The sequence below is a fragment of the Heterodontus francisci genome, chromosome 26 (assembly GCF_036365525.1).
Source record: "Heterodontus francisci isolate sHetFra1 chromosome 26, sHetFra1.hap1, whole genome shotgun sequence".
In the NCBI taxonomy this organism is placed as follows: Eukaryota; Metazoa; Chordata; class Chondrichthyes; order Heterodontiformes; family Heterodontidae; genus Heterodontus; species Heterodontus francisci.
Window position 1 is genome coordinate 59,887,479 of NC_090396.1, and position 24,388 is coordinate 59,911,866.

The 24,388-nt window shown below is 39.3% G+C and overlaps 1 protein-coding gene across 4 annotated transcripts in view; it reads left to right on the forward strand.

Annotated features, from left to right (window-relative positions):
- The window catches only part of cyth1b (cytohesin 1b), a 295,924-nt gene that overhangs the window by 245,299 nt on the left and 26,237 nt on the right, over window positions 1–24,388 (forward strand). For all 4 annotated transcript variants that reach the window (XM_068058351.1, XM_068058349.1, XM_068058350.1 and 1 more), the window contains exons 9-11: window positions 603–714; window positions 17,016–17,092; window positions 23,241–23,312. In XM_068058351.1, the coding sequence (XP_067914452.1) occupies window positions 603–714; window positions 17,016–17,092; window positions 23,241–23,312 (261 nt within the window). The remainder of the gene's footprint in view (window positions 1–602; window positions 715–17,015; window positions 17,093–23,240; window positions 23,313–24,388) is intronic.

Consider the following 24,388-nt stretch of genomic DNA (forward strand, 5'->3'; position numbering starts at 1 on the left):
GCAATATTATGATAAAACTACATAAATGTCATGAATAACATTAGTGTATTAACTGTAAACTACAGAAATAAACCACCAATAGACCATTTATACAAAAATAAGAATCTTTTACCTGTGTTTAGACTAATTCCATTTCACCGTCAGTTCTATCTTTTTCCCTGTTCTCTCACCATCCTTTCAATTTTAATTATATTGTTTTAAGCTATTGTACCCTGAGGGTTTAATATCCTTCGCTGTTTGTTAATGCCTCTCTGCTAACATCATCCTTTTGTGAGATCAGAACAGCTTTTATTTATTTTCAGCCAAAGAAACAGCTTTTTTAACTAATTTTGTTTCCCAATCAATGAAAAGCCTGGATGAAGAAGACTGACCTGCCACCAGGTTAGACTTCAGTGTAAAAATGATGTCCATGTGTACAAGTTCTCACCACCAATGAGTAAACTTGTTGGTAACTGTGGCAACTTAGACTAGTAAATTCATTCATGGCAGCTGGAGGTTTAAATATTTGCAATAAAGCAAATTTTAAATTTGTAAAACTTTTATTATTTTAACCTTGTTGAAGTTACTAATGCAATATAAATAATTTTGTCATTTGTTAACAGAATCTGTATGAAAGTATTAAGAATGAACCCTTCAAAATTCCAGAAGATGACGGCAATGACCTGACTCACACATTTTTCAATCCAGATCGAGAGGGCTGGCTCCTCAAGTTAGGTGGGTAACCTGGTTTAGTTTTAGGAGATCTACCTTTTTGAGTATAATCATCATTTCACTACCATAAATCTGTTGAATTGTGTAGTGTGAAAAAATGTTAATGTACTTTGTGAAAGTAGCTTGCAGAAATTAATTTACAATGAAGAGGAGCAATATGAATACTTAAGTTTGGAACTTCGATATGTTAAAACCATATAAGGACATATTGTTGAAATTCATACTGTTATAAGGTACTATAACCATTATAATCTGTTAAGGGTAAAGCTTTTTTCATGACTATAGCAAATACATGGGAACACCACCACCTGCAAGTTCCCCTCCAAGTCACACTGACTTGGAACTGTATCGCCGTTCCTTCACTGTCGCTGGGTCAAAATCCTGGAACTCCCTTCCTAACAGCACTGTTGGTGTACCTACCCCACATGGACTGCAGTGGTTCAAGAAGGCAGCTCACCTCCACCTTTTCAAGGGCAATTAGGGATGGGCAATAAATGCTGGACTAGCCAGCGACGCCCACATCCCATGAATGAATTAAAAAAAAGATGGTTGAAATGTTACATGGGGCAAGTGATGACTAGACCTGACCGTCACAATATATTTCAAATCACTAAAGTTCAGCAATTCAGATCTTTGAATTAGCTCCCTAGCCTCAAAAATAACCTGGTGTTTGAACAATCACTTGAATATTCTAACAATATTAACAGAATGAAGTTGAACCACTGTACCTGTACTAAAGATGCTTATGCTAAGCTAGTCTAACATGGACACAATTCAAGTAGATTGCCTTCAGAGCAAGTAATTTTCTCAATACACAAAATAATATACTTATACTGTACTATATAATGTAACCTGGATAAAATCCATCCCTAATAATTTTTGTTTGCCATTAGCTGAGCTGCCCTATCAGAAAGGGTATTTTTTAAAACTGAGTTTTTGCTGTCCAGGATAGTGTCAATTTGGTTTTCTTTATCATGTCAATGCTTAAGTGAATTCTGATTTATTTTTTGTGGTAGCAAAGAGAATGCAGTAACCAATGGTATTATAACTAGTGTAACCAACAATATTTATGCAATTGTTAATTGTAGAAAATATGATACCATACCTTTTTATTTACATGTTCCCAAATTGCTGTACAATTTATCTTTTTTTTATTCATGGGATGTGGGCGTTGCTGGCTAAGCCAGCATTTGTTGCCCATCCCTAATTGCCCTTGAGAATAATAAAAAAAACCACAATATATTATGTAAGATGGCAGAATGAATGACTTCAAATGGGAACTGTGGGTCCTGGGATTAAATTATATCCCCCTTATTCTGCTTCACCTAAAAACTGTGCTTAATCTTTGCTCTCCCTGAACAATGTCACTGGAGGTCGACTAGTGCTTTAAAAAATTGCAAGTAAAATTTGCAAAATATTCAGCTGTATATTTATTTTCACATATAAATAAACCAGTTATATTGGGAAGTTGAAGGCCTAGGGTTTCAGCCATTAAAATCTGCTGATCAAACCTTTTTTTTTTATTTAGTGAACACTGCAATAATTTTCATTCATTGTTAGAAGTATATTGACGTTCATTATAAACCATTTCTGTCTGCATTCCTCTTCCTCCATTAAATGTCCGTTACTGCTTAATCTCATTTTAATTCAATACATCATGTGCTGCAGTACTACTAAAACTGTCCAAATTAGCCTAAAAAAGGTCACTAAAATATTAGCAGACTAATGCTTATTGCGTTAAAAAAATTCCTCTGCCCACTATTTTAATGAAGTTATTAATCCATTTAACATAAGCTGGTTAGTGGCTGTGTTAAAGCAGGCCACAAAGGACTGGATTTTACATTTCTGCTGCTGAAATTGTGAAGAATGCCGTTCCCCCATGCGAACTGCACGTCACGGATGTGGCGAGTCATTTAAATGGTCGGGGCGGACCGCCCCCCCCTGCCCGATGACGTGGAGGGGATGGGCGGCCCGTTCACGGCAATGGCGCCAGCAGCCTTTGCGCTGACGCCATATTTAAAGGGATTCGAGTCCTACATTTCAATTGTAATATTTAAAGAAATAGTCATATAAAATTGATCAGAAAAAATTAAATAAATGTTTGCAGCCCCTCTCCCAACCCCCAATAACCATATAATTCATTCCTTGCCCTCTCCCCCCACGAAATACTTATCTTGTGTACCTCACCTTCCCCCACCAAAGTATATAAACTATGCACTTTACCCCTTTCCTCCATCCCCTACACCAATCGGATGAGTTTGGCCTCGCTTCCCCACCACCCCCACAACCCCGCACTGAAAAACTTAGCTGCTACCCCTCCCCACTGGTGTTCTGCCCCGGATCCCTGGACGGGGACCCGAAGACGCAGGAGTGCCGGCCATTGGCACCAATATCAGAGCGGTACAGACGGCGGGAGCGGGTAAGTAATCAATTCACTTATTTAAATAAATTTAAGTATTTAAATGGAGCTCCCATCGCTGAGCGGTGGGGGGGGGGGGGGTTGGTGGGGCCCACCGGCAGCAATAACGGGCTGGTCCTTCCCGGCGGGCCTCTGCCAGAGGCATTTTCCGACTCCCCCCCCCCCCCCACCCCCACCCCAACCTGACGTCGGGAGGGGGGCTGTAAAATTCAGCCCAAAGAAATGCTAGGCATACACATTAAGGGCTCTTCTGCTAATATCAGTAATTACAGCTCAAACCTTTGAATTATTGCTTTTAATTTTAATTGAATCAGCATTTAATAGAATTTCTGTTCTTAACAGTTTGGAGTTACCTTTACAGTTCTGATTTGCAGTAAAAATACTTATCTCCATTTAAATTGGCACTTCCGATGCTGCAGATAGATAGCTTATTGTAATTCTTGGATAATTTTATTCCACAAGAGAAAACAGCACTTGGAGCGTTTAATAAAGTACTACTTAGTGCATGATTTGGCTGGTGATAGAAAACCCCGTAAAATGTACTTCATTCAGAATGTAAATTGGGCTTTTACCATTTGTGTTCTATTAACTATAGTCATTAATGCTCACTACACCTCAGAGCTATTTTAATGCCACTGAATAAATTTTGCTGCAGGCCTATACATCTTAAGTTCATGGTGAAATTTTGACTGTTAAACTTGAAGTGGATAGTACATAGAATCATAGAAAGTTTAAGGCGCAAAAAGAGGCCACTTGGCCCATCGTGTCTGTGCCGGCCAAAAACTGATACACCTATTCGAATCCCACCTTCCAGCATTTGGTCCGTAGCCCTGCAGATTATAGCACTTGAGGTGCATATCCAGATTCCTTTTGAATAAGGTTTCTGCCTCAACTACCCATTTAGGCAGTGAGTTCCAGACCCCCAGCAGCCTCTGGGTGAAAAGGTTTTTCCTCATCTCCCCTCTAATGTTTCTACCTATCACTTTAAATCTATGTCCCCTCGTCACTGACCTCTCTGCTAAGGTGAATAGACCCTTCACCTCCACTCTATCCAGACCCCTCAAAATTTTGTACATTTCAATCAGATCTCCCTTCCGCCTTCTCTGTTCCAAGGAGAATAAACCCAGCCTATCCAATCTTTCCTCATGCTGCATTTTTCCAATGAACCAGCAGGGCTGGCTACTCTTTAAAAACGGAGCCAGCCCCTGCGCACAGGAGCTGACGCCGTTGCCGGCGTCGCACAGCCCGCCCCGTCCACGTGATTTTGGGGGGGGCGGGGGCGCGGGGTGGCCCAACCGGCATATTATGTTGGGCATGGCGGCGCGCTGCCCTCATGAGCAGGCTGCCATTTTTTTCACCCGCTACCGCTCCAAATCCTGCGCAAGGTGTGGAAATATGTTGTGAAATCAGTATCCAAAATGTATCCTTTTTGTGGTTAAAAATCCCTTTTGTTTTAAGTGTTTATCATTGACACTACAGTGACTACAGTTTTAATTAAAATAATTTATTGTTTCAGATTTCAAGGTTTTATAGCATTATAGAATTTTGTTTCATTTTCTTGCTTTAAGTGGGTGTACTTAAGAAGGAAGGCAATAATTAAAGAGCTGTTTTACTTTTGGTTTAAACTTTAAACTGTACTGTATCTGTTATGGTAAAGTAACATACAGAGTGTAGATAGTTCAAATTTTAAGTCAAACATAAATGGAGGAAACTTTATTTACAGTACTTTTAGTTATTTTGTATTCAAAGAAACATTAATATGTCAGCCGTGGCTCATTTGGTACAACTCACGGCTCTGAGGTTAGAAGATTGTGAATTCAGTTTCCACTCTGGAGACTTAAGCACAAAAATCTGGGCTGACACTCCAGCACAGTACTGAGAATGAGATTGAATGAGATATTAAACCAAGACCCCATCTGCCTCCTCAGTTGGAAGTTCCTCATGGCACTATTCAAAGAAGAGTTAGGGGCGTTATTCCCAGTGTCCGGGCTAATATATACTCTTGACCAATATCGTTAAATAAACAGATTATCTGGTCAGCCTCGCTATACAACAGTGATTATGCTTCAAAAAAAATGTACATCTTTGGGTGTAAAGTGCTTTGGAATGTCCTGAGGTTGTGAAAGGTGCTGTAAAAATACAACTCTTTCTCAATATAAAGAAATGATGTACTAGCAAGAAGCCTTGAAGACATCTTGCAGAAGCTTTAGACTAGCCATTCATTCATGAAATGCACCAGCCAAATCAAACAGTACTGCATTTTCTCAGGCTTTTCCAAAAAAGTTTGATAGACTATTATTTTTTCTTGTTTAACAAATGTGCATTTATGGACTATCGTAGGGCCCAATTTTATCTCTGTGTAAGCGAATAGCTTTTGAATGGGTTGCAATTGGGCCATAATTCCAAACAACTTCGAGTAATCTAAAAGAAATATAAACCAAAATGCCAACACATTCCAGCATAAATGTGACTTTAAGTGAGTAACTTATAGTATCTAGCAATAGATCAATATTTAAAAGATTAGCAAAGAATTTTAAAGCATTGGATTTGGTTCACTGAATTAGGTAAGGTAATTAAGTCAAGTTTGATAATTGATTCAGATGTAAAATCAAAAGGTAATATCTCATTTATATTAGTCCCATTACAAAAGGTTAGAAAACAATCATATTTTCAATGTCTCTGCTGAAGTAATACTTTTGGCTGTTGACAGAATTAAATTGTTAATTAAATTTATATGAGTAAGTGGTCATTTCAAATGCTAATTGGTGAAATATATTTAAATGTTGCAAGGCATTCTGCCTATCACCTCTGAGGTTTGAATATAAACCAAACTACTGGATGAAAACCTATTTTTATTGGCTGTAAGGATCTGATGCAAAACATCTTTGAGCAAAACCAGTCCATGTCTTGGTGGATTGAGCTCACAGTACTAAACCACCATGATTTTAATGTAATTGGCACAAAATTAGCAATTATACTCAGAGAGGCCATAAGGATGGATGGTGCAAAATGCAGAAAAGTTCATTATGGTATTGTAGTAGGCATCCTTCTGATATCAGGGAAGAGTAGAGGGAGCTTTGCTCTACATCAAATTGTGTTTTGCCTTCATCTGACCTGTGAGTGCTTGATGACACTAGTTGACAGAAGAAAATATATTCCATATCTCACAATGGCATCCTTCATGTGATGCATACAAACCTAATTTCTCCTAAGAAATAAGTTGCATATTTAACCTGGTAAAAAGTCATTTTGTGTATATATTAATTCTAAGACTTCAGTTGTGTAAATATTGAGTATTCTATTGCTACTGAGTGAATTACCTTTATCTTATGTGGTGGAGGATTAACAATTTCAGTAAGCCTCAAAGATTTTCTTAGCTTCTAAAATTTAAAATGGTTGTGTTGTGCTAGATAATCTGAACTATATCACTAAGAATAATTGGGTTTGATACTAGTGGGACATGGATTGAAAATTAAATAGTTTGTACAACATTCATAACTCCGATTTGAAGCGTAACATGAAATTTTGGTTAAGGAACAGTAACTGCTGTTGAGAACAACAGTGTTCATTTATTACTTTTGAGGTTATAGGTGTTTGTATATTACAATTCATTGACTATGATACCATTGTACCAGTTAGATATATTGTTTAACATTATTGCTAGAAACATTGGTAGCAATTTGATTTATTGATACCCTTTGGTTGTAGTCACATCATGAAACATTTACAAGATATCACAAGTATATTGATGTCCAGCAATGTGACATTTGAAGACATAGGTTAGTTGATCCCAGCTGGGAGCAGAGAGAACATTTTTTTGCAGACTCTTATGAAAAGCTGAGTTGGTTTCAACATTTCAGCACAGGTATAATAATATCAGAAATTGCAATACATAGAAACAATTCTGTTTTTTTAATTTTGATTATTATATAAATTTGAATAATTTTGGTTTTACCTGCTTACGTTTGGAATTTTGTTTCTTTACTTTAACCCTTTGAGAGACCCAGTGTGGCATCTTTGCACACAACTGGCAAGAAAATTTGTATTAGACAAAATAGAGTGTTCAAAGTTTGCAGAAGTGCCTTAGAATACAGTTGTGACTCAGTAACCTGACAACATTTAATATAGAGTTGACATTAACAAAGAAAGTAGTAGAAATATAAAGAAATAAACTTTATCTGGTTTTCTTTTATGTATACTCCAGCTGTCTTACAAAGCTGTACAACATTTGAGTTCTCTACGTATGCACGCTCATGGCACAGGTTCAACCTCCATTCAGTCTCTGTGCAGAGATTTTTCCCATTTGAATCGGGTTTGTCTTTGTCAGTGAATGTTATTTATTTATAAGCCCACATGTCGCTTCCTTTTTGAATCATTGAGCAATTATGGCCATCAGGAGTCCCAGAAGGATCAGCAGCTATCTTGCTTGCTGGATTAACCAGAAAATAGGTTTTGGGTGACGGTGTGTAATAAAAAGTGAAAGCATTAAAATCTCACTAAGAATAAAGTATAGCTCACAGATGAGAATGAGTTACAACAGTTCTTCCGCAAGGGGAAGCGTTCTGAATTCTGAAGCACCCAAGACATAATAGTCTGGAACTTGCCAGAAATAGAGTCATCATCTGTTCATTTCTATCCATAAGGTTTTTTGAGCATCTTTATGGGCTCTTTAAATGAATTTTGTAACATTTGACTGGGTTTCATACATGTGAAACTTATTTTTTATTTTCACATGTAAAATAGCAATGGAATTGCCAACCATCCTCACAGAATTAAAAATGATAACACAAAGACTTAAGACAGTTTTGAAAATTCACAAAGACATAGGCCTGGATTTTGTGTTGTAATAAAGGCAAAGCTGTCACTGTCGGCTGTCATTACTCCTCTCAAACTGACAGCAACTTCTGGAGTCCACTCATGTGCCGTTAAATGCTAAAGTCTATGCTTCTCTCGTGGGTGCACTGTTGAGGTCCCCCCAGAGTGCAATCAATTGGAAATCATTGAACTGACAAGAACTTGACTCTTTCTGCTCTTCGTGTCTCTCTCTCTAAAAACCCTTGCAAAAATTACACCTTGTTGAATGTGGTGTAACTGGATTTTTAATTGTGTACTAAGTTCATAATTACTGCTAAGCAAGCTCACTGGCCCTGGAAAAAGTAATTTTATATTTGTTAAATGTCACATTTCTCCATGATGATAAGAAATTCCACAGATTAAAAAAAAAATTAGTTTGTTTCTGATATATTGGGCTGGATTTTAAGGAGCCCTTGAGTCGGGATTTGGGGCGGGGGGGCCTGAAGATGGCCCTGGATGAGGCCCACCACAGACCTTGACGCTGGCAGGACACCATGGCGGCCTCCCCGCCACTGGTTAACGTGACCTGAATTAACATATGCAAATGAATAAAGTTAACAATTAACATGCACTTCCCTGGGATCATACGGGCCCACCACGATCTTCAAAGCGGCGGATGGCACTCAGGCGCCTTCGGATCCACATCCGGGGAAACGAGGCGCAACTCTGGCGGGGGGTGGGGGGCGCGGTCGGGGGCGGGGTCAAATTAATGTCATGGGTGTAGGGGATGGTGCTAAGAGTTGTAATTTTAACTTTGTGCCGTTTGGAGGTGGGGTGGGGGAAGGTCAGATGGTAAAGGTTTTGGGGGGGAAAAGGGCAAATAATTAATTGTAATTGGGGGGGTTGGGAGGGGGCAAAAGAATTACATATTTATGTAATTTTATTGACTCTTTAAATATTTAAATAAGCTGGTAGGGCTGACTGCCCTTTAAAAATGGTGTCAGCGTGTGCGCACAGGCAGCTGATGCCATTGCCGAAAAAGGACCGTCCGCCCCCTCTGTGGGAATTGGGGTGGGGGGTGGGGAATGCGACCTGCCCGGCTATTTAAATGAGCCACCACACTTGAGATCGCGGCGGCTCTTTGAAGCTCGCCACTGATTTTGGCGGCGAGCTTATAAAATGCAGCCCATTATCTTCTACCATCACCCCATGAGTATGTCCAAATCATTTATTTCGCTATCAGTAAAATCTAAAAATTAAAGGTGAAGGAATTCAGTGGTTTACTGTCTGCGAGAATACTTCAATGGGATTCGCTGCTTACCTTTGATGCTTGATGACACCATTATTGCTGGACGCATGGCGATCCCCCTGACTTGGCGCCAGTAACAAACTGACGTTGGGGAAGAGGAAATCCATATCACAGAGATGGCTAGATCTTTGTGAGCAGGTTTCCTCGTGGTCAGCAATAAATGTCATTGCTTCACCGCTGACTGCAAAATCCAGTCCATTATAAAGGTAAGGTACAGATTCTGGATGTTTAGTAGGTTCTTTACCAGTCAAAATCTAGTATGGAGAAAAGAGAAATTGTTTCTAATGCTCATATTTCAAAGCAAAGTCAGTTTATCAAGTCACTTCTGCAATTCTAGTACTCAAAGGGTTAATTTCTAAAATTAATTTTGTTTTCTTTTTAATTTTCTTTCCCCCCCCCCCCTGTTTGGTTGTTACATGACTGGCTGTCTTTCCTTATGCACACAGGAGGTATGTACCGTACTGACATGTAGCTAATTGTGCCCAGGGTGCTGCTGGTCTTTGTCTTACAGCTGGTGGTAGAGGCGTGCTGCTTTCAAATAGCGGGTGTTTGTTAGCTCTTTGCTACGTGTGAGCTTAAGGTAGCAATACAGTGGACCACACTTAAATACATAAATTACTAAACATACACTTTTTAATAAAGCAGAAATCCATATGCTAACTGCTCAAAGTTGAATCCTAAAAATGGTGGTATGGTATATATGTGCTTTTTATTTCAATTAGGTTAAATGAATTTTTAAAAGTGCAAATATATCATTCTATCCCACTTTGAGCAATGACCCAAACATAATTTTGCACTGAACCTATTTATACCAAAGTTGTAACAGAAAAACACAAAAATTTGCACAGGCATTATGCATTTAATCGTTTTCCACTGTACTGCAATTTGCTTTATTTGGTGATCAATCTGTGGCCTTTGTTTGACAGCGACAGTTGCTTTTGCACTGCCCTGCTGATTTTCCTGATATCCCAAATGTTCTGCAGATTAAAAGAAGTGTTTCAGAAGTGGAAATACCAAGTGCCAGTAGTGGTGAAGGTTAATGAAACCTTTTACAAGTGTGATAAAATGAAAGCTTGACTCTTGAAATTAAACAGAGGGTTTTGATACAGTAATATGAGTCAAATTGTGTGTTTATTTTTGAATGAACTATGAAAATTACAGAGAAATTAAGGTAGGTTCCATATGTTTCCAGTGAGCCAAGAATCTAACTTTACAGAAAATCTTTTTCCACAGTGTTTCAGTTTGTGTTCACTAGTTATCTGTTGGTGATCCAAAAAAGCATCAAGACTCAGTTGCCAGAACTCAGACTGTTTTCTATCTTCATTATTGATCATTATCCTGTATTTTTTTAATTGTTAAATTAGTTCAGGAAATTAATACTATCACCTCCAAGTTCCCTTCCAAGTCACAGCCATCCTGATGGATATATATTGGCATTCCTTCATTGTTACTTGGTCAATATCCTGGAATTCCATACCTAACACCATTGTAGGAGCATCATCATCAAAAGGATCACAGTGGTTCAAAGAGAAGGCCCATCACTGCCTTATCAGATCAAATATATATGGGCAATTAATATGGCCTTGTCAGCATTGTCCAAGTCTCCAGAGCAAAAAAAAAAGAGAGGAAATGATGCAAAGAAAGCAAGGGAATAGAATTAATTGCATAGCTCTTTCAAAGAGCCAGCAGAGGCATGATGGGCTGAATGGCCGCTTTCTGTGTCGTCTGATTCTATGGATAGTGCAAGATGATTTAAACTGCACTCGAATTTAAAAACCCTCAATTATATATCTTGAACATAATTGCACACATTTTTCTGTGCAAAGAAAGATCTTCCATTAAAAAACAGCTTTGGTGGTCCGCAAATGTTTCTGGTGGATGTATCAAAGTTAAATATACAATAGTGTGGAGTTATGAATTGAATGGCTTTCAACTTCTATACAGTTTAAATTTACACTGTTTGAAATATGAAACAAACTCTACTGGTAGTTCTCATTTTCTTTCCTTTTGATTTGGCATTTATTATTTTCAAAGATAAAAATGCACTACTTTTTGATCATCGTATTCCTCTTTTTAGATAAAAAAACTGTAAATTTCTTTCTTAGTAAGAATATCAGTTTTATTCCTAGCATAGAAGTCTTCTATCACTCGGCCACTCCACTGACATCCCTGATGGATGCACCATTTTTGAATTGTCTATTGTGGAATGGGCCTGACTGCAAAGTGACCTGAAAGCCATTCTGATGCCAATAGTTGCAAATGAATTTCCAGATGTAACATGGTTTCATGGGGCTGGATACTACTTTCAACAGAAGATATTTATCCCAGAAATCATTTTCCCTTGAAGTATTTCATAATAGAAATTAAACTTGATTGTTTCATTACAAAAATATTTTGCTGATTTTGGTATGGTTTTTGTAAATAAATAACTTAAAATGCCATACATTTCACAATGTTTCTTAATAACCACCAATGTGCAACATTTGATTTTGCTAAAGGTATGCAAGTACTATTCAGTGCAATTGGTGGACGTCATAAGCCATTCATTTTTTTCACAAAATTATAAGACATTCACTGTTAAATTTGAAATATTTTTCTCCATCTCCTTATAAAAATCATTTCATGGTTCAGGGACCCTCACACCACAGACTCATATGACTGGGTTGTGGAGGAATGGATCAACTCTGCTTCTTGATTTTTCTCCTCATCCTCACCCCCTTACAAGTTTGCTTCCTGTCTTTTGAGTGCCTCCCAAGGCAGTTGTGACCAGTAATCAACCTTGCAGACAATTTCAAGCTTAAAATGCATCTGCCGCTCTGTGTCACAGAGTGTCAGTGCATTGCTCAGTACTATTTTTCAAAACAAAGTCATAAGCAGAGTATTATGAAAGTCTTTTTGCATGTTAGATTTCAAGATGAGATCTACGTTTATAAATAGCTACTGTGGATACCTTGATGACTAAATGCAAAGATTCCATATTTTCTTTTTTATGAAATAGCTGAAAAATCATTGTGGTTTGAGACAGCTGGCAGCATTGTTTACCACAGTGGATGGAAAGCATAAGTTTTCTTTTGTATATAGGACTGAGTAGTATGTCAGAAACATACCAGAAATATCAAGTTTATGAGAAACTATTTTCTTCTCATACACTTTTGGCAAATTGTTCTAATTTTCTTTCTGGCAGCATTATATATTCCTCACTGTTCAGTATTTTCTAACTGCCGAGTTAAATCAGACACTGGCACTTCAAAACAGAGTAAAACCTAACTTTTAACATCAGTTTTTTGATTTACTATATTAGCAGTAATTATGGTGTTTACAGAAATGCAGTATTTCAGCTATACACGAAACATCCAATATCTATATTTCTTTTTAAAAAAATATTTTTTTCAGTTTAAGTACAATTTTAAAATGTGCCATTAGCATAGCACTGTAGAGATGCAAATTGGAGCACTCATGTTCACTACTGTGGAGTGTTCAAGTCCCCAGTCTTAGCCTGGTGTAGTCCTACGGAAGGGCTGTCTACATCAGTCCTTCTGGAGACTGACTGGAAACACAACTGGTGGTTGTCTGGGAGCAGCTGTCCATTCCATTATTTCAGTTGCAGAGACAATGAGGCCTGTGTTCCAGGGGAACATTTGCAGAGAAAGATATGGGAAAAACATAGGTTACTCTTACTTAAAAGTTAACAGAATCTTCAAAAGAAAAAAATGCTTTGAATATTTTGTATATGAAAACACAACCACAGTATTGCTGAAGCATTGCACCATCCACGAATGTAAGCAAATCCAAAATTCTGATGTTGAAAAATGGTACCTATCCCATTTTGTAAGTGACATATTTTTGCTTTCTCTTTACAATCCCTTGTTGCATGAATCATTCTCAGTCTCCACTAATGACTGAAAGATGTTTGAGAGTGTTGAGTTATCTTTCCCTTCCTTCTCTCTCTCTGATGATGTGTCTCATCTCTACCCACTGCTTCATACAGATGATCTGGTTGCACCTGAGAGTTCATTATGTAGAAAATCAGAGCAAACTCACATTGTGCCATTCTATGCACAGGTATATTTGTACACTAATATGATATCAGTTCCCCATATGCCACCCATTTTTTCTATGTGCTTCAAAAAAAATATGTTTTTAAACTGGGCACTAAATATAGCAGAATAAAATGTATTAGCACTGTGCTGCTGGATTTGGGAAGTATGCAAGAAAAATTCTTTTTCTTTTTATGAAAGGGGATCAAAATCCATTAATCTTAATCACTCAAATATTACTTAGTGGGAAAAGAAAACTTTGAAGATTTTTCCAAAAAAGGCTATCCATCCAATGTAGGAAACACTGGTGCTTCTGGAATTTGCTGCTGCTTTTGACTCTCGTGCTCAAATGATGAATCAGCCTTCTTGTGGAAGAAAAACAAAACTTAACCCATTTTCCAGATGGTAGCTCTGGTCACCAGGTATCATGTAGATGAGACAACTTCTGTGCTTAAAATTAGGAATTTCCTTTCTGAACAATTCCAAGAGGCAAGCTCTGATGTCAGAATTATTTTGAAACTTCTAACTGCTTTACATGCTTTTATATTAGGAGTAGACCAATACTCTTTATAGAACTGCACAATTGCAGTTTTGCTGGCGAGACTGACTGATATTCTGACATTCGATTCCCCTGAATTATTTCAAGAGACAATTTGTTCCATTCAAAAATTATAAAACTCCCATGATCCCGCTTGTACAGTAATGTTACTGTAATGCAGTCTTGATTTTGGTCTAGTCCTTGATATAATGATTATAGTTTTATAATTAATTCCCCTGAATTCAAATAACAATATGTTCTAATAAATACTTGATGAATCTTTTTGAAATTACTCCTATTAATCAAGGATTCCATTTGAAATTGTTTTATGTAAATTTCTTTATATCTTACTCGCTTTCTTTCAAACTGTTACATGAAACAATGTGAATAGAGTGAAGCGTGTGTACTGTGTCATACTGTAATGTGCAATAAATTAATTTATTTTGGAATAAGACTGATGCAGAAGCACTCAATCATGTGCCTTGCTGCAGGAAACCAAATCGAACCATCTCAGTAACCATTTGAGACTGGTTTATTTGGATCATGTTCACATCAAGTCCAATTGTTTGGAACATCTTTGATTTCAGTAGATATTTTGTTTTTTTTTTAAATTACTCTGCCTCAATATTCCTACATTTATTCCCTATATACTGTTTCCAAACAACACCTTCCATGCCATCCTGCTCCAGTAGGTACATCAGATTGTCATGGATCTCTTCATATTCTCTGTCACCATTCATTCAACTCAGAACTCATCTGAGAGCTAATTAAATAAATTGTCGCTAATGAGCTATTGTTGAGCCCCACTAGGCCTCAGACATGCAAATACAAAGGTGTGAAATGAATCCTCCTTCCCATTTTAGTTTTTATATATATTATCTTATTTTAAAGGGTCAGATCTGATTGCGTAATAACTCTTCCTTCATATTAATGTACAGAAAACATGGAGATAATATGAATAAAAGCAAAATACTGCAGATGCTGGAAATCTGAAATAAAAACAAGAAATGCTGGAACCACTCAGCAGGTCTGGCAGCATCTGTGGAAAGAGAAGCAGAGTTAACGTTTCGGGTCAGTGACCCTTCGGAACTAGCAAATATTAGAAATGTCAAAGATTATGGTCCATCTCTGACACTTCCCTTCTCTTCCTCGACTTCTCTGTCTCCATCTCTGGGGATAGGTTGTCTACTAATATCCATGATAAGCCCACCGACTCCCACAGCTACCTCGACTACACTTCTTCACACCCTACCTCCTGTAAGGACTCCATTCCATTCTCCCAGTTTCTCCGTCTCCGACGCATCTGCTCTGATGATGCTACCTTCCATGACTGTGCTTCTGATATGACCTTTTTCCTCAACCGAGGATTCCCCCCTAATGTTGTTGACAGGGCCCTCAACCGTTTCCGGCCCATTTCCCGCACCTCTACCCTCACCCCTTCCCCTCCCTCCCAGAACCGTGACAGGGTTCCCCTTGTCCTCACTTTCCACCCCATCAGCCTCCATATCCAAAGGATCATCCTCCGCCATTTCCACCACCTCCAGCGTGATGCCACTACCAAACGCATCTACCCCTCCCTTCCCCTGTCAGCATTCCGAAGGGATCGTTCCCTCCGCGACACTCTGGTCCACTCCTCCATTACCCACACCACCTCGTCCCCGTCCCATGGCACCTTCCCCTGCAATCGCAGGAGGTGTAATACCTGCCCATTTACCTCCTCTCTCCTCACTATCCCAGGCCCCAAACACTCCTTTCAGGTGAAGCAGCGATTTACTTGTACTTCTTTCAATGTAGTATACTGTATTCGCTGCTCGCAATGTGGTCTCCTCTACATTGGAGAGACAAAACGCAGACTGGGTGACCGCTTTGCGGAACACCTCTGCTGAGTCCGCAAGCAGGACCCTGAGCTTCCGGTTGCTTGCCGTTGCAACACTTCCCCCTGCTCTCATGCTCATATCTCTGTCCTGGGATTGCTGCAATGTTCCAGTGAACATCAACGCAAGCTCGAGGAACAGCATCTCATTTACCGATTAGGCACACTACAGCCTGCCGGACTGAACATTGAGTTCAATCATTTCAGAGCATGACGGGCCCCCCATTTTACTCTTATTTTTAGTTATTTTTTCTTTTTTACATTTTTTACAACTTTTTTTTTCATGTTTATTTCATTTCATCTTAGTTTGTTCAGTTTGCTTACCCACTGTTTTTTTTCATGTTTGTACTTGCTGCTGTTCAACCTTCAGTCCGTTAACACCCTATTTGCACTAATGCTTTGTCTTTCAACATTCCATTAACATATTGTTTGCCTTTGTTCCATGACCTTTTGGTCAGCTATGTGGCCTTGTCCAATCTACACCTTCTCCTTTGTTATCTCTTGCCCCACCCCCGCCTCACTTGCTTATAACCTTTGACATTTCTAATATTTGCTAGTTCTGAAGAAGAGTCACTGACCCGAAACGTTAACTCTGCTTCTCTTTCCACAGATGCTGCCAGACCTGCTGAGTGGTTCCAACATTTCTTGAGATAATATGAATGACAGGGAGTGTAAGCTGTAAAATATTTATTTCCTAGTTTAGTTGGTCCAAAACAGCCTTTCAACTAATTTAATCATGTGCTATACGAGATGGTAAAATAGACAATACAAATGTACTTTTCTCAATATTTAAAAGGTGAAAACCGGATGATCTAATTTTAATATGCTCTGGAATCATAATTTTTCATCAGTCATATTTCTATCCTTTAATTCATTCTAAGCAGCTCATATTTCTATGTTTTGTCTTGTGCAGATTTGCTTCACCTTTATTCTGGTAGCAGTATTATAGAAGTGCCTTTGATATTCAATATTATCCCTATTGGTGCCATGTAATGTCATATTTGGGTACAAAACATGCTACCTCATTCTATGCTACCACCTCCAAGCATTGCCTTGTTTTGTGTCATGCTTTCAGCTCCAGGTCTTCCACAATATTCTTCAGGATTTGATAAGTTAATAATGAATTTAAATTCTTAGCTCCAAGGCTCCAAAGCTCTTTTGAATTGGAGATATTGGCACAATTGCATGCAGAATTTTAGGAATGGACAAATGATACTGTATGGAGACAGACACAATCAAAAGGCTATGCTGTGCCTTTTGCTTAATGAGCAGCTTGTGAACTTTTTGAGTTTTCTCTTTTTCTTTTTGCCAAATACACATTTGTCAAACTAAAGGTGGAAGAGTGAAAACATGGAAGCGACGTTGGTTTATTCTGACTGACAACTGCTTGTACTACTTTGAATACACCACGGTAAGTTAAGGATATTTTTATTCCTTTCCTTAAATTGTGCTTTTTTTTTGAAAAAAAGGATGAATACTTGGGTCATTTTCTTTGTACAGTCAAATTATTTTTTTTTTGGTTTTTCTGGTTTTGTGCCAGTGCAAACATTAGCTGTGGTAAGGCAGTCTAGTGATGATGATGCAAAGTTTTACCCCACCCAAATGTCACTGAGGTCAAATTCAGATATCAAACAATTACTGTGCAACATTGAATTTCAATTATTCACAATAGGTGAAAGACATTTTTTTTTTAGATTTTTCTCAATATTCTCCATAAAATGTTGATTAATGGTGGAGTGTTGCTGATGCTCTGGTACCTCACTGAAGAAGCTATTCTTCATGTGTGAGCCTAGATTGCAGGTGTTATCAGACTGACTGTGGAGAAGGGATGCATAACAGACCTTAGCCCAAATCTGTCCCTGTCTGGCAAACACACACACAGGTTGTAAAGCGGTTTGTGATGTCCTTAGGCCGTGAAAAGCATTATCTAAATGCAAGTTCTTTTGTTCCTTCTCTGTAGTTTGCAGCTATCACTATCCTTATTGGCACTCTTTGTACTGACCCTGTTGCCACATGACAATTATGTTTGAAAGAAAGAAAGAGCTTTTGGATTTTGATTTACAAAACTGGATTAAGGATAGGATTCAGATAGTAGTTTTCTAAAATCAGATATAGTTCAGAGAAGTTTACAATGCTGATGACCTCAAATATGACATTAGTCCAGACAACGAGCATAGTCTAGTCACTTGCATTGCTTGGATCAATCATGCACTTATTCTTCTCCTCTCCTGAAGGCATTTACTCCCAATTGGGATACAGTTCCATTTGCGCTGGTCCACCTTGATGACATAGCAAAGCGGCTGTTAATGAATATGACCCTTGACAGTGAGGGGTAGATTTTAACTATGAGTGAATTTCAGGTGGGGGGCGGGGGGCAGGTGAAGCATTTGCATTGCCCATCTGAGCGCCCTACAGAGAAGCTCCAGCCATTTTGAAGCCAGGGCCTCATTTCCATAACAAGAATATTGACTTTATTTTTGCAAGTTGACAACACTTTGTATATGCTCATTTATCTTGCTCAGATGAATCGATGGAAATCAATAAGCCTCATGCTGCCTGGTGATGAGCATCATAAGCAGCCTGGAAATGAAGTTTGAACTGTAGCTCCAAGTTACAGTAATAAAAAAAATCCCTTTATTAAAGAAAAAGAGAGAAAGGTAGTCAATTAAATTCTGGAGCAGGATTTCATGGATTGGTGGGGGCGGGAATGGAGGTGGATGGGCGCATAATCTGGTGCTGCCAGCATGCCGGTTTGCTGGCACCACCCAGCCCCTGAACTATTTTGGGGAAGACCAGGTTGGGGGTGGAATAGCTACCTGTCCACAAGTGGTGGGTAGCTAAAATTCATTAACAGGCCAGTTAAGGCCTTGATCAGATGCGGACCGAAATTTTCCATTCCAGAATTTCAGAAATTTGCCTGCAGGACACCCGCGGCATTGGCAGAATGGCAGGTGCCTGGAGGCGGACTTTCGGTAGCAGATGTGGGGGTCAGCGCTCCAGAATGTCTTTGTGGACCTCCCTCCAAGTCCCCTGTTGACCTGGCCATAGCTGCTCCCCCTCCACATTCATGGCCTGGCAGCTGTGGCACTTTTTACTCCAAAGGTTTTAAAAGAGCTGAGAGGGCACCCTCTCTCTCCCTTACCAGCAATGGCAGCCTGCAGCTCCTTCCATGATGGAGGGCCTCCTATTGGATGGTGAGCATGCCGTTTGGCCACCAGTTGCCCATTCAGTTAAAATTAAGGTTGGGTGACAGCTCCTGACACAGTGCGGGATCAGGACCCCATTTGATCCCGACATCGGGATCCCGACCAAAAATGCAAAATCCTCCCCCTGATAACTGCAACTTGGAGTCTGAAATTGATCAGCATTTCCAATATCCACAATTCCATTACTAAACAATTAAACATTGACCTGAGACTGTGTTTCAGCAACTAGAATTTGTGGTCTCAATGAGACATGGCTTCGCCTTAACAACATAATAAAATACTGTGCAATACATTGGCAGAAGGGATACCGTGAGGCAATATAGACTTAATGGTGCAGTTCTACAGAATGTGCAGCAACAGAGGGACCTGGGGGTGCATGTGTATCGATCTTTGAAAGTGGCAGGACATATAGAGAGAGTGTTTAGCAAAGCATATGGGATTTTGGGCTTCATAAGTAGAGGCATAGAGTACAAAAGCAGGGAAGTTATGCTGAATCTTTCTAAAGCTCTGGTTAGGCCACAACTAGTGTATTTAATTGTTCTGGTCACACTTTAGGAAGGATGTGAGGGTCATAGAGTCATTTATGGCACAGAAGGAGGCCATTGGGTCCATGCATTGGACTGGATTGCTGTACAGAGAGCTGCCATGGACTCAATGGGCCGAGTGGCCTCCTATGCTGTAGATGACTGTCTAACTCTATGACACTGTGTAACATTCCTGTTCTGATAAATCATCAATTATCATGTATTGAGGAAAATTTTCTACAGTATGTTGCTAGTCCAATGAGAAAGGAGGCACTGCTAGACCTGGTTCTTGGGAATGAGGTGGGCCAAGTGGATCAGGTATCAGGAGGAGAGGACTTAGGGGATAGTGATCATTGTATCATTAGGTTTAGGCTAACTTTAGAAATGGATAATGAACAATCCAGAGTAAGAATAATTAACTGGGGAAAAGCCAACTTCAGAATGGTAAGAATGGAGTTGGGGTGAATAAATGTTGGCAGGAAAACCAGTACCTGAACAATAGCTCGGGCACAGTCAAGGTATATTCCCTCGAAGGGGAAAAGTTGGGCAAACAAATCCAGAGCTCCCTGGATGACAAAAGAGGTAGAGATTAAGACAAAGAAGAAAAAGTGTGCTGATGGCAGGTAGAAAATACTATTGAGAACCAGGCTGAATATAGAAGGTCCAGAGAGGAATGAAAAAGCAAATAAGGGAAGCAAAGAGTGAGCATGAAAAGAGACTGGCTGCTAGATTTGAAGGAAATCCCAAAGTTTCCTATAGACATATGAATAGTAAAAGGGTGGTAAAAGGAGGAATGGGGCCGATTAGGGACCAGGAAGGGGATTTACACGTGGAGACAGAGGGCATAGCTGAGATATTAAATGAATACTTTGCATCTGTCTTTACCAAGGAAGAAGATGCAACCCAGGCAATGGTGAAAGAGGAGGTCATTCAGACACTAGAAGGGTTTAAAATTGATAGAGGATGTATTAGATAGACTGTCTGCACTTATAGTGGATAAAGTGCGAGGAACGGATGAGATGCATCCAAGGATACTGAGGGAAGAGTGGAAATCGCAGTGGCATTGGCCGTAATTTTTCAGTTTTCCTTGGACTCAGGTTGTGCCAGAGGACTGGAGAATTGCAAACATTACACCCTTGTTCAAAAAAGGGTGGAAAGATAAGTCCAGCAACTATAGGCCGGTCAGTTTAACTTCGGTGGTGGGGAAACTTCTAGACAAAATAACTCGGGACAAATTAATAGTCACATGGACAAACACGGGCTAATTAAGGAAAGCCAGCATGGATTTTTTGAGGGAAAATCATGTTTAACTAACTTGCTGGAGTTTTTGGAGGAGGTAACAGAGAAGGTTGATGAGGGCAATGCAGTTGATGTGGTGTACACGGACTTTCAAAAGACATTTGTTACAGTGCTACACAATGGACCTGTGAGCAAACTTATAGCTCATGGAATAAAAGGGACTGGAGCAACATGGATATGGAATTGGCTGAGTGGCAGGAAACAGAGAGTAGTGGTTAATGGATGTTTTTTGGGCTGGAGGAAGGTTTGTAGTGGAGTTCCCCAGGGATCAGTGTTGGGACCCTTGCTTTTCCTAATATATATGACCAAGACCTTGGTGTCCAGGGCAGAATTTCAAAGTTTGCAGATGATCTGAAACTTGGAAGCATTGTGAACGGTGAGGAGGATAGTGTAGAACTTCAAAAGAACATAGACAAGTTGGAGAAATGGGAAGTGATTCATTTTGGTAAGAAGAATGTGGAGAGACCATATAAAATAAAGGGTACAATTCTAAAGGGGGTGCAGGAGCAGAGGGACCTGGGTGTATATGTGCATAAGTCACTGAAGGTGGCACGACAGGTTGAGAGAGCGGTTAATAAAGCATACAGTATCCTGGGCTTTATTAATATGGACATAGAGTACAAGAGCAAGCAAGTTATGTTGAACCTGTGTAAGAGACTTGTTTGGCCTCAGCTGGAGTATTGCGTCCAATTCTGGGCCCTGCACTTTAGGAAAGATGTGAGGGCATTGGAGACAGTACAGAAAAGATTCACGAGAATGGTTCCAAGGATGTGGAATTTGAGTTATGAAGATAGATTGGAGAAGTTAGGACTGTTTTTCTTGGAGAAGAGAAGGCTGAGAGGTGATTTGATAGAGGTATTCAAAGTCATGTGTCTGGACAGAGTAGATAGAGAGAAACTGTTCCCACTCGTGAAAGGATCAAGAATGAGAGGGCACAGACTTAAAGTATTTGGTAAGAGAAGCAAAAGTGACATGAGGAAAAACTTTTTCTCGCAGAGTGTGGTTAAGGTCTGGAATGTGCTGCCTGAGAGTATAGTGGAGGCAGGTTCAATTGAAGCATTCAAAAGGGAATTAGACTGTTATATGAAAAGGAAGAATGTGCAGAGTTACGGGGAGAAGGCAGGGGAATGGAACCGAGTGAATTGCTCTTTTGGAGAGCCAGTGCAGACATGATGGGCTGAATGGCCTCCTTCTACACTGTAACAATTCTGTGATTCTGTGAGTCCTCCTGCTATTATTAGCTCCATTAGGGAAGTATAAAAGTTTATTTTTCAAAAAAAGAACCTTACTTGTTTGGACCTCTTCTGGCCTGGATTCTTTTCCTGCTTTCTTGCTCTGGCAAGAAGAGACACAATGGTTTCCTGCTCTGGCCACTAGTTAAATTACACTTGGGGCCTGATGACTTCATCACATCCCAATCTGCAGACTTAAAAAAGGATAGTGCAAGTTTCAGGTGGGCATCCTTTGCCACCTTCTTAGAAAAGCAGGTTAACATTTCAAGCAGTGGGACATAGGTGGGTAAGTCCCCAAATGCTTTCCAACTTTCCATGACTTTATGTTTCCAGCTTAGATTTTGATGTCTGGTTTTCTTCTTTGGACTGATTTGAGTTGAGCATTTGAGCTAGAATGCCAGGTAGTGGGAAATTCTGGTTAAGGTGCATCAGTAAGGAGGATCTGATTTGATCCATGAATCCACAATGCCTGATAGGAAGGCTGTAAAATATACAATCTCTGTACTGAAGGAACAAGGCTGTTGGCCTTGGAAAATCCTACTGTGCTTACCAATTCCTGCAGTGTTCTTTACAATCTTGAGAGATTTACACCTTATCAAAGGCCAGGAATGCCATTTGATACTTGCTTATGCATTAGACCAGAGATTCTGGCTGAAAGTAATAAGATGCTGATGATGCCTTGAAATTGTTGGCTTGGGTTGATGTTTTTTATTGTACTAAATTTCTGAAATAGATTTATATAACTTTTTTAGTGTTGTCAGTAGCTGCTACCCTTGAGAATGGTTAGGACTCTGTTGAGATATTGTTGAAAGATCTTTTCTGAAGTCTATAGCCACGTTTGAGTTCTTGTGTAAGGGAGGAGCTGCTGTTTTCGTTAGTGTAAGCCATTTTACCTGAAAATTTCCTGAAAACTTCGGCAGATTTTGCACGATTATATTTTACGGGGACCCATCATCAGTGGGTATAAAACAAGTTAGCTAATTTTTGGTATGCGATACAAAACCTATTTTCCCTTTCTCCCTATGCATACACCACTGGACCAGAACCTCTTGTAGCTCATAGGTTGGGTGGAGAGGCCTCCTTCTAAGCCTCTGACCAGTTCAGAAGGAGTAATAACTTTCCCCATGATTTGTCTTTTGGTTATACTAAGACTGTCAAAAGTTTCATCATTATTTTTTCAAATCTAATAAAGGAAGAAATTAATTTTATTTATCTTCAAAAGTACTTGCATTAATAATGTATGAAAGTTATGTATTCCTGAACCTTGGTTTAAAATTCATGCATGAATTCTTTCACAGGACAAAGAGCCCAGAGGTATTATTCCACTTGAAAACCTTAGCATCCGAGAAGTAGAGGACTCCAAAAAGCCAGTGAGTTAATCAGAAATTCTGGCATTCAAAATATTGCATTTTTATCCAAATGTAATAGTTTTATATATCTATATATATATATATATATATAGTTTATATATATATCAAATTTCTATGTTAAATTAGTTGTTCCTATAATATTTTGCACAGAGAATCTGTACAAAATGTTCAGACAATCTGAGATGTAAGCAAATCATGGCTAACACTAGGGAAGAAATTGTCTTTCTTTGAAATAGCATATAAAGAACTAGAAAATAGAAACTGCAGGGTTTTAATTTAGTATCTCCTTTGGAATAGAAAAGTCACCATTCCTCACAAAATACTTTGTCTCCGTTGAAACCTCCATCAGTGTTTAGGGTTTAAGCCTCTGTAATTACTATGACTGGTTATCTGGTTGACTGACACTTTTAAAACATTATTTCACGGGATATGGGCATCGCTGGCTAGGCCAGCATTTATTGCCCATCCCTAATTGCCCTTGAGAAGGTGGTGGTGAGTTGCCTTCTGGAACCGCTGCAGTCCATGTGGTGTGCGTACAGCACATATATGGAGTGTCCCAAACAGCTGGCCAAGAGTTTGTGTCACTCCCAATATAGTAGGTGAATTTAGTGCCAGACAATCGTCGGGCTAGGCCGGCCGAAGCAGGTAATGCTGGACACCAGCTTACTAAGGTAATACCTTAAATATAGTTAGCTTTTTGTGTTTCTTTCCTGGATCAATTCATTGCCGATTTGTAGCACAAATATATATATCAATTTAACACACTTGTCAACCTAGAAAACTAGCAAATGTTGACCAACTTTGAAAAAGATGACACAGTCTCAAACAACTGACATTTCATCTCTCATCCTACCCTAAGGGCTATACTTATTTATTTTTCTCTCTTTTTCTCTCTCTCTCTCTCTCCACCCTCTAGCAACGCTCTCAAGTTCCTACCTACAGGCGCACTCGCATGGAGGGGCCGTATCAGGCATTACTTGCTGTATTTGATGGGTTGTACATTGTTAAATCTCTTACGAGAATTTCTCTTGATAGTATACATTTCAATAACAGCAGTAAGGAACTTCAGAATGGAG